This window comes from Heteronotia binoei, chromosome 2 (genome assembly GCF_032191835.1).
Source record: "Heteronotia binoei isolate CCM8104 ecotype False Entrance Well chromosome 2, APGP_CSIRO_Hbin_v1, whole genome shotgun sequence".
Lineage (NCBI taxonomy): Eukaryota > Metazoa > Chordata > Lepidosauria > Squamata > Gekkonidae > Heteronotia > Heteronotia binoei.
In genome coordinates this window covers 141250634-141261316 of record NC_083224.1, presented here as the reverse complement: position 1 = coordinate 141261316, position 10683 = coordinate 141250634, and the positions used below count along the sequence as shown (strand labels likewise).

The 10683-nt window shown below is 42.2% G+C and overlaps 1 protein-coding gene across 1 annotated transcript in view; it reads left to right on the top strand.

Annotated features, from left to right (window-relative positions):
- Positions 1 to 631: 631 nt before the first annotated feature.
- The window catches only part of LOC132567659 (uricase-like), a 63985-nt gene continuing 53933 nt past the window's right edge, over positions 632 to 10683 (top strand). The window contains exon 1 of the mRNA XM_060233340.1: positions 632 to 760. Within this exon, the coding sequence (XP_060089323.1) occupies positions 722 to 760 (39 nt within the window). The 5' untranslated portion in view covers positions 632 to 721. The remainder of the gene's footprint in view (positions 761 to 10683) is intronic.

The window sequence follows — 10683 nt, the reverse complement described above, 5'->3', positions numbered from 1 at the left end:
TGTTTCTATGTGCCAGTCCCTGGAAACCACTTTTAGGCTTTTGATTCTGTTTCTGTCACCTTTTACTTTTACTTCTTTTCTATTTTTAGCAAATGTAAGAGTTTTGTCAGTTATCCATCAAGACTTTTCATGTCTTTTGGCTACATGAATAGTTTTTGCACATTCTTCCTTGATAATATCTCTGATTTCAACCCATAGTTCTTCTGGTTCATATTCAGTTGAATATATTAATGCAAATCTGTTTTTTACTTGGTGTTTAAACTCTTCAGGAACATTGCAAAATACATGTTCATAATCTGTCCATTGAATGAAGGGGTCTCAGAGAAACTGGCTATCCCTTATCTGTCTATATTTCTAGCCTCTGTTAAACTAAAAATTCACCCTTGGATTTTTAAAATTATTGTTTAATCTCTGAAGTTCTGTTCTCATTCACATAGATGGTATTCTCCCATTGTTTCAGCTGTGAACAGGATCCATCCACATGTCTCTGTAGTTCCTTTGTTGTCATAAATACATTTCTTCATTACAGTTTCTACCTGGGGCAGAAAAAAATGCAGTGCTAATGAATAAACTGGGTAATATTTACACCTGTCAGACCAACCCCTCAATCATTGCTCCACCTTACACATTATGAAGATGACACTTTTTATAAAGCACTAGCAGCAGCTGCTGCAACCGGCAGTAGTTGTGAGTTGCTATTACCTTCCTGAGCCATCTCCAAATGGCGAAAATACAGAGACCTGGAGGGTGTTGCCTTACAGTAAGTCTGAATTTTTAAAGTATTATATTTTCTGTGACAGGAAAAAGATGTACCTAAGCACATGGGTATGTTTTCTACTCTTTAACCCAATATTCTAGGCTTGGCAAATCTGAATCATCATGTATGTGAAAATGTCTGGAGAAGGCTAAGTAATGATGCCTTTACTTAGTATGATTGTAGCTGTCAATTTAAGGATTATATGGCATAAAATACACACACATTAATAATTTCAGTATCAAGTACTTAAAATTCTGTTTTCTAATCTTCAAGTGAATGAGAGTTTTCAATGTCAACGTATTTTTGAGCAGTAGCATCTTATTGTGGTTTCAGGCTTCCTGTCCTGGAATTTATGTCATCATCTTACTGATGCCTGTGTGAGATTAATGGATTCTGCTTGTCACCAATTCTACTTTATGAATTTCTCCTGTTAAATCACGAAAATTAATGCAATCTATTTCATTTTGGTGATCCATATAATATTTGGGATCTATATAATGGATCTACAACTAATTTTCAGCTGATTAATGCCACTGTTCACCCTCATCATCTGTCCGTTCAGCAGTCTTCTGAAAGCATGTGTACGACAGATTTCAGTGTTTTATGGGGGAAGTGTTTTATGAGTGTGAGATAAAAAGGCAACATAGAAGAGTTTATAGAGGTTTATTAAAAACTATGAATGGTGGGGAGAGTGTGGATAGAGAGATTTTCCTCCTTCTTTCATACTACTACTGCTTGGGGATCATCCAACAAAGCTGATTAGTAGTAGATCAGAGGCATTGTTAGATGATACACAGCGAAGGCTATTGGCTCAGATGGCTTTAAGAGGAGTTAGACGGATTCATGGAGGTCTATCACCAGCTATTAGTCATGAATTTCCATTTTCAAAGACAGGAGCCCTCTAAGTATCAGGTGCAAGAGACAGTGTAGAGAGGGCTGATGTTTTTGTGCCCTGTTTGTAAGTCTACTGCGAACACATGGTTGGTCATTGCTGAAGATACAGTGCCTGATTAGATGGACCATAAATCTGATTTGTCTGTGAAATTTAAATTTGTAGTTATAAAAGTGGATTCCTGTAAGTTTTCAGAGGCTTTGAAAAATTGAATTCCATATCCTCACTGGAAACTGCCCCCTAGTGTATAATGCAGCAATATCAGTGGCAATTTTCCAGCCTGACTTTCCCCTCCCATTTTCCTACTTATATTTTTCCCCACAAGGGGGAGATCCTTGGATATACTATAAGTGAACCTTTATTGCATTCCTTGGCTAGAAGACAACAACAAAATAAAGTAGTGATGGAGCAACATTTATGCTTCAGGATGCAAGTGTCCAAATCATTGATGAAAAACCTATACCCTGCTCAGATACAGGGTGATATTGATGGACCTACAGTGTTTTGGTAAAATGGGAAGGTGGCTGATAAGGCAATTTCTGCTGTCAGTTCATTTCTTCAATTTTAATCCCATACTTCCTCCAAGGTTTCAGGACAGTGTACCGTTGCTTCCCCCTTCCTCGTTTTATTCTTACAACACTCCTGTGAGGTACATTAGGCTAAACAATATCTGGCCTAAACTCAACAGTGAACTTTTTGGCTGAAGTAGGGTTGCCAAACTGAGCCTGGCAACTGAGGGGAGGGTGGGGGAGGAGGGACATGATGTGTGTCATTGCTCACACAATTATGTCACTTCTGAAAAATATCTAGAAGTGAGGGCAGTAGATCTAGAAATTGTTGGAAACTCCATGGTTTTACTGGAAGTGACAACATGATGTGGGTGAAAATGATGAATGTTTATAAATTTTTGGTTCATTTTAATTTTTAAACCCTCCCCCCAGCAGCTGCTGTAAGCAGTGGTGGGAATGAGATCTTGAGGGTGGGGGATTCCCCCCCCTCAGCCAGGGGCAGTCCTAAGTCAAAGAGTTGACTTAAACATGAGTCCTCTCAGTATAAATGTAAAAGCTAACAATTGAAATTGATGGTTTCTAAATCAGAAGAGTAACTACATTGTGTATACTCTTGCAATATACTAACTCTTCCTCAGAAATCTATTTTTGAATGCTTGTTAAATAATTTATAGCAGGAATTTTAAGAAAAACATATGAGATCCTTACGCAGATGCACGAGAGTTATGATGGTGTGTACATCACAGGTATTACAATAAGGTCAACATTACAGTAATCAACTAGAAAATGAGCTTCTTTTTGGCTTGAAGACTGCTCATTGTAAGTTTCCTTGATAGGTTTGTGACTGTGATTGTATGCAAAGTTACTCCAGTTTAAGCCCAGTGAAATCAGTGAGCTAAGGCTGGAGCAACTCTGTCTAAGACTGGTTTGTGAGTCTAGGAGGCTAAGTGGTTAGATTAAGCATTCTCTGCTTGTAAGCTTAATGGTATGTGTTTGTATGCTGTGGCAAAGAGTATCGGGTGATGGGCCATTGATTTGATTCAGCAGGGCTTTTACTATATTCTTATGACATCAGCTGGCATGATTACCTTCAGATATAACGTTTATTTGACCAATGTGGTTCTATTCAGTTTTTTACCTGAATTATACAAGAGGCAGGAAGAAATATTTGGCAAAACTTCCCTGCCACCCATAGTTATGAAAAGCATATTTTTGCTCTGAAGCACAATGCGCCACAAACCCACTGCTGTATTCAGACATTTAGTAATTGTAATTATTGGGCTTTGTTTTATTGGTATACTCTGTCACTGCTATAATTCAGTTGGGGCTGGGGGTTGTCAAGTTGCAATCTAGAGAAGGTACTTTTGCCTTACAATGTACTGATGAGGCTGGAAACAAATTAGCTATTCTATCCCTCATCCATATCACTGGCCTCCTCTCTTACATGCAGTAACGCATACGTTTCATCCCAACTTGGTGACCCTAGTCTGGATCAGCCTACTCTATGCAGACAGCTTGTTATAAAATACCCCATCTTTTCTTAAATCTTCAGAAACAGAAGCCTATTTGCAGAAATTTTTCAAAGCCTTCCTCCTCCTCTTTCAGTATGTTCTTTGTGCAAGCTAGTGTGATGATGGAGATGGAAGCTGACCTTAGCCATGGATGCAATTAGACATTCCTTGGCGTACCTCAAAAAGAAGCTCTTCCCTTCAGAGGAGAAGAAAGGAGCTTCCTCTCCCTCCTCTCAACTAGTACCACACCATACCTCTGCACCAGAAAGAGCATCATGGTGCTAATGCAGCTACTCTCACAGCACTTGAACATCAAAGACTTGGACATTAAAGGGATCTGTGAGTGGATGAGCTCTGCATAGAATGACAGTGGTGTAGAGCAGTCTAGGGAGGAGAATGAGGGTGGAATTTCTTGGGCTGGAAATCTTGTTCCATTCCATTCCAGCCTTGCCTTCCTTTCTTCACCACATCATCACTCAGCTTCCTGCCTTCCACAGGTTCAGTGCTCTCTCCCTTTATATAGGGGACCCAAATCTGGAAGATAACAAGTGAATGAGTGCCAAGTTACCCAGCTGCATGTACTATGTTCCATAACAACAACTTTGGGGTGGTGGTATGTTAATCTGCTACATCTAAAATAGCATGGAGCCCTGTGGTACATTAAAGACTAATGCCTTTCTAGAGCACAAAGTTTCCATTAACCAGAGGCTGCTTGGTCAGATGCAAAAATGTTCCATAGCATTTTAATGTGAGTTTATTTTTTGTTGGATGAAGCTACCTTAAGGAAATTTTGGGGTTTTGGCATATGTTGTCATGGAAGACATGACAAGACATATCAATACTTAATCTGCATTGATGCTCTGCCTTTATTACATCAATATGAAGATACTTTCTTTGTCCAAATATTGCTGGTTATGAAGGATACATGTACCCATAACTATTACTAACTGAGACTGAAATTGTGCATTGTACAACCTAGTAAATGTGTTAGTACATAACCAGCTGTACATTTTTCAAACAACAGCTTTCTCTATCTTCCGCTCACAAATGTTCAGTTGTGACTATCATAGGCTTCACTTTGCACACATACACACTTGCAGAAGCTATTCCTCAGTATATTGCTTCCAGCACATTTATTCCTCCTTCAGTGCTGCTGCGAATGAAACCAACGCAATGACGTTAAGTCTTCAGAGTTAAATTTTACATGGTGGCATTCTTACAGTGAATATCAGCTAGACTAACCACAGGATTTTATGAGCCCTTGACCATAGAGTGAATACCTGAACACATGAAGCTACCTTATCCTGTGTCCAACCCTTGGTCCATCCAGATCAGCATTGTCTGCTCTGACGTGCAGCAAGTCTCCAGGATCTCAGGAAGAGGTCTTCCACACCTCCTCCAACCTAATTCTTCTAACTGGAGATGCCAGGGTTTGAAGCTGGGACCTCCTGCATGCAAAGCAGATCCTCTGCCACTGAGCCATAGCCTCACCATGGACGTCAATTAGTCCCAGTATTTTAGGGTTGCCAAGTCCAATTCAAGAAATATCTGGGGACTTTGGGGGTGGAGCCAGGAGACATTGGGCTGGAGCCAGGAGCAAGGGCATGATAAGCATATTTGAACTCCAAAGGAAGTTCTTGCCATCATATTTAAAGGAACTGCACACCTTTTAAATGCCTTCCCTCCTTTGGAAATAATGAAAGATAGGGGCACCTTCTTTTGGGGTCGTAGAATTGGACCCCCTGGTCCAATTATTTTGAAACTTGGAGGGTATTTTGGGAAGAGGCACTGGATGCTATGATACAAATTTGGTGCCTCTATCTCAAAAAACAGCCCCCAGAGCCCTGATACCCACAGATCAATTATTCATTATTCTATGGGAATCGATCTTCATAGGGAATAATAGAGTGGCCAGCAGACATTCCCCCCCCCCTTCTGCTTTCTGATGACCCTGAAGTGGGGGAAGGGCCTCCAAATCAGGGGATCCCCTGTCCCTACCTGGGGATTGGCAACCCTAAGCTCAGAAGGCAAGTTCACCCAGTAACACTGCTTAGAACAGCAGCCTTAATTCAGCATGCCTACTTCAAAGAGCGCTCCCAAATCAGCGTGCACAAGGTTGGGGCAGCTCTCTTCAGCAGGAAACAGAGACACTGCGATCTTTCTTGTGCCTAGTAGGGAGTAAGCTCAGCTGAAACACTGGGATTTGCTTCCAAGTAAATGTGCAAAAAGAAGAAGATTATGAAGAAGTGGGATGACGGAAGCCTGTGGAATGCAAAGCGGCTGCAAATTGATCCCAGCAGGTTCTCTGTGTAAACGCCGGGATTGGGAAGTGAAAGAGAGGAGCCAGAAAGCGCGCGGGGGGGAGGGGCGGCAATCCTACAAGGGCTAGGCAGTATGCAGTTAACTTACCACTTCCCCCCTGCCCCGCTCCAGGAGGCCCTCCTACCTTTGTGTGCGTGACTGCAACTAAAGTTCCCTTCAGAAGATCAGACGAAGGGGGCTTTGAATATTGAAAGCTGTTTATAACCCTCAAAATCTTGGTGGTCTCTTAAGGTGTTCCTGGACTCGGCTTGGCTCTTCTCGTGCAGAGGAACTGAGCTCTCCACCTTAAGCAACTGCTCACAATGGAATCTCTCCCAGACGCCATACCCCCACCCCGCTTCCAGATTTTTGGAAAGCGGGAGAGAAGGGGGCTAATCCTGGGGTCCCCCGCCAGGGTGGGAGGTTTAGATCTTGTGCCTAATTTTGACTATGTTGGAGAAAGAGGAGCGTGGCACTCTCAACTCAATTTAGGTCAAAAAGGGATGTCAAAGAGTCAGGGATGTGTTTTCACCAGTGCTGCTCCTATCAGGAAGTGGTGTCCAAAGGCCCTAGCAACAAGGCAGCCTCACATTTCTTGTGGCAGAAGCTTACTGAATGGGAAAGCAGAGCATGTGTTCTTTTTTAACTCTGCTTCCTCCACTGCCAGCAGACCACACATTGGTCTGGCATCTAGGGGTTCTAGAATCTGAGTTAGTCACCTCTGAAGCCAAGGTGTCAATTTTGAATTGTTGCTAGAAGTGATGCCATACACTAGCATGACTGTCCCAGGGAGCTTCCAGGCAGTGTCCTGGCATCCTACCTCCAGTCAGTAATGGACTATGAACCTTAGTAGGTGCCCTCCTATGATACTGGCCCTGTATAGCAACTATGGGAGGAGGGATGATGGTGTCATTTTGTTGGGTTGATAATAGAGATGTGGGGTCCAGGGATGGTAGCTTGCTCAAGGGACAATAAAAAATTAAAAGGGCTTTAGAATGGTTCATAAAAATTTATAGATGCCTATCAACAATTATTTGAGGGAAGATGGCCTGGTATAGCCTGATCTTGAGAGATCTTGTAAGCGAAGCAGGATTTGTACTTGGATGAGAGACTGCCAAGGAAGACTCTGCAGAGAAAGGCAATGGCAAATTGCCTATGCTTCTAACTTGCCTTGAAAGCCCCTTGCTGGGGATAAAGCAAAGCAGGAAAGCCAGTCAAAGAGGTCAGAGATGTCTACAGAGAAACACTGTAGAGATGGTTCAATACAGAGAAACACTGTAGAGGTGGTTTAATAGAAGCCTCCAAACATAGATACAGTGAGCATAATAGCTACCTTGTAGAAGGGAGAGAATCAGTGGGATACAGTCAACCCTGAATACAGTCATCATCATCATCATCATCAGGCTGTGGATGAAGTATAGCCAGGAGATCCAAAGATTGTCTGGCAGCCTGAAACTCTAGCTGTTTTTGTGGTTTATTTTCAAGGCTGAGAGAATCCTGACTGACCCAAGATTACCAGCTACAAACTCTGTAGGAACAGCTGGGACGGGCGTACTGGAGGAGGTGTTGCTATGTATATCAAGAAAGACATAGAGTCCAACAAACTAGAAACTTTAAAAGGGGCCAACTCCTCCACTTTGAAAGCATCAGTAAACACACGGACAGGAATGACCTAGTAGACATTGTTTATTTAGATTTCCAAAAGGCTTTTGACAAAGTTCCTCACCAAAGAGTTCTAAGGAAACTGAAATAGAAATTTGCTAAAAAAAAAAAAAAGGAAGCAGAAAGTAGGAATAAATAGTTCATGCAGTGGGAGGATGTGAGCTGCAGGGTCCTATAGGGATCTGTATTGGGAATGGTGCTTTTCAAACGTTCATATATGCCCTGGAGTTAGGAGTGAGAAGTAAGATGGCCAGCTTTGCAGATTACACCAAATTATTTATGGTGGTTAAGAAAAAAAACAGGATATGAAGAGCTCCAAATGCATCTATCTCAACTGGGAGAATGGGCATGAAAATGGCAAATGAGATTCAATGTGAGCAAGTGTAAAATGATGCATACTAGGAAAATAATCCCAGTTTCACATATACACCGGGTGGTAAAGGATAGTTTGATGACAATGCCAGCTGAGTACAGCTGCTGTGAAAAGGGAAAATTCCATGCTGGACATAATTAGAACAGAAATAGCGGATAAAATAGAGAATAAAGCTGCCACTATACTGCCTGATACAAATCTATGGTGAGGTGAGACCACGCTTGGAAAACTGTATAGTTCTGGTCACCACACCTGGGAAAGGACATTTTATGGCTTGAAAAAGTACAGAAAAGAGCAACCAAAATGATCAGGGAATAGAGCAGCTGTCTTTATGAGGATCATTTAAAATGCTTAGGGCTGTTTAGCCTAGAAAAAAGGCAAGAAAGGAGATGTGATAGAGGTGTATAAAATTATGTGGTGTGTGGAGATAGTGGACTTCCTATCTCCCACCGATTGCCAGGGTATGCCCGGCAGCCCTAACATTTACAACAAATCTCCAGACTACAGAGATCAAGTTCCCTGGAGGAAACCTCAGAGGGTGGAACCTATAGCATTACTTCTCTTCTAAACTCTTTTCCTTCCCTGAACTCTGCCTTTGCTAGACACCATCCCCAAATCTCCAGGAATTTCCAAATTGGAATTGGCAACTCTACCTCTTCTGCTGTCACTTGATTCACCAAGGATACAGGCTGGCATAGTTCATCTTGCTCTCTTAAGAGTACAACTCAAGCTTCCAAGTGGAGCAATGTAAACTTTGGCTGACTCAAAGTACCACAGAAGGGGGAGTGGAGATCCATTCTCTGTTTGCCTGGCCCAGCCTCTCAAGTGAGGGTGAACACTGCAGCTTGAGGTGGTTCACTCCAGGTGCAGATTGATTTATGGGCCTGCTGTGAAGCTTAGATGGATGAGAGAGCCTTTCATGTAGTTCCCAAGCCACAGAGAGGATGGATCATCCAGTGGCTCTCATCAGAAAAGGAAGAGTTCTCAGGGGTCAGAGGCTCTGGTAGAGAACCAGACCCTGGCGCATTCTCCTCCCAATTTGCACCCCCTCCCCCCGATCATTTAGGGAATTTTCTAGGTTTTCGTTTAGTCAGGAAAAATGTGCCGCCCATCACAGAACTACCCAACTAAGGTCCTGACTCCTGCTTGGGAACTTCCTGGAGATTTGAGAGTGGGGACTAGGGAGGGAACTGTTTGTGAAGGGAAGGGAGTTCAACAGGGGTGTGATGCCCTATAGTCATCTATGCCCTACCGTTTCCTCTGTTGTCTGGATATCAATTGTCATTCCAGGAAAACTCCAAGTTCCATCGGGAAGCTGGCAGACCTATACCCAAGTAAAATTATTCTAGCAAGCAGTTTTGTTGGATGCTAATAACTCTTTACTTGGGTTACTGATAAATTGATTCTTCCCTCAGTAAACCTAATTGTGACACCATCTTATAAAGATATGGAAGGCACCTATTGCAGTGTGTCTAGAGAACATCACAATGAAGTGAGTCACAAGCTTCTTCCACATCTACATGTGCCATGTTGAATGTTCTGTTTCTATAATCTTCTGAAGTGTGCTCATTTTTTTCAATTCTGAAGTGTTCTCCTTTAGACTATATGGGGAAAGATCTTATCCAGAAGCAAGGCTATCACTACACACCTTATGGGGAGATGGGAATACAGATGGGTATAGCAAGAACAGCTTAGAAAAAATGTGTTATCCCTTCAGGAATGGATTTTCATTCTGAAAGGTCCTTATTGCCTTCTTGCACTCTCTCTCTCTTTTTGCATTTCTGAGGAGAGAAGAAGTAAGAAGCGTTTGCTAATCCCTTGTAGCTGAGGGACACTTTTCTGCAGTATCACCCATCTGGCTGTGCACTCTATGCACATACAGTAACACTCACCTCAGAAAGCTTTATAGTGCTAATAGTTTGGTACCCTGATAGAGCAGCCAGCAGGGTGCAAATCCAAATTTTAAAATCATACTTTTTATTTGGGTTTTTAAATATCCAAACCGTTTGCTAGACTGAGCTTACAACTGACTATGCATGAGTGTTTTCCCTTGCTTTCACCATGCATGTCCACTGGGTTTTCTTTGTTGTTCTGCATTAATTTTCTTCCCTTCAGTGCTCCGTTCACTTTCTGTACACTGTTTCCCTGGGTTTTCTGGGAGTGGTTTTATGCTGATTTCCCCCTTGTTCCAAGCCAAAGGTAATTCAAAAGCATCCAGATTCCCTTGGATTTCCCCCCCACCCTTTTGCCACCCCTCAAAGATCTTTCCCCCACCTGCATCCAGGTTGTTTTGCCCACTCTGCACCTTCTGCCATCCTCCCTTCTTCATCTGCGTACAATCTCCATTTCCCTCTTGTTTTAAAATTATTATTTTTTTTACAAGGCATGATGAGTCTAGCAATATAAGACTATCGCTAATCTTAGATTGCTGAATAAAAATAAAACAAAATAAAATGATGGGGGGGGGGAGTTTAAAAGGGGTTGTGCTAGGTTTCATTCCCTGCTGGTATTGAAAGAGGGATTGGAGAAGAGGCAAATGGCAGCATCCCTGGTGCAAAAAATAAAATAAAATTCAGTGCTGCATGCAAACAAAAAGAGGAATCCTTAGTGCAGAGTGAGATTGACAGGAGATTGATAGGAGAGACACTGGGATGGGAAGCCTAAAGCTTTGAAAACAT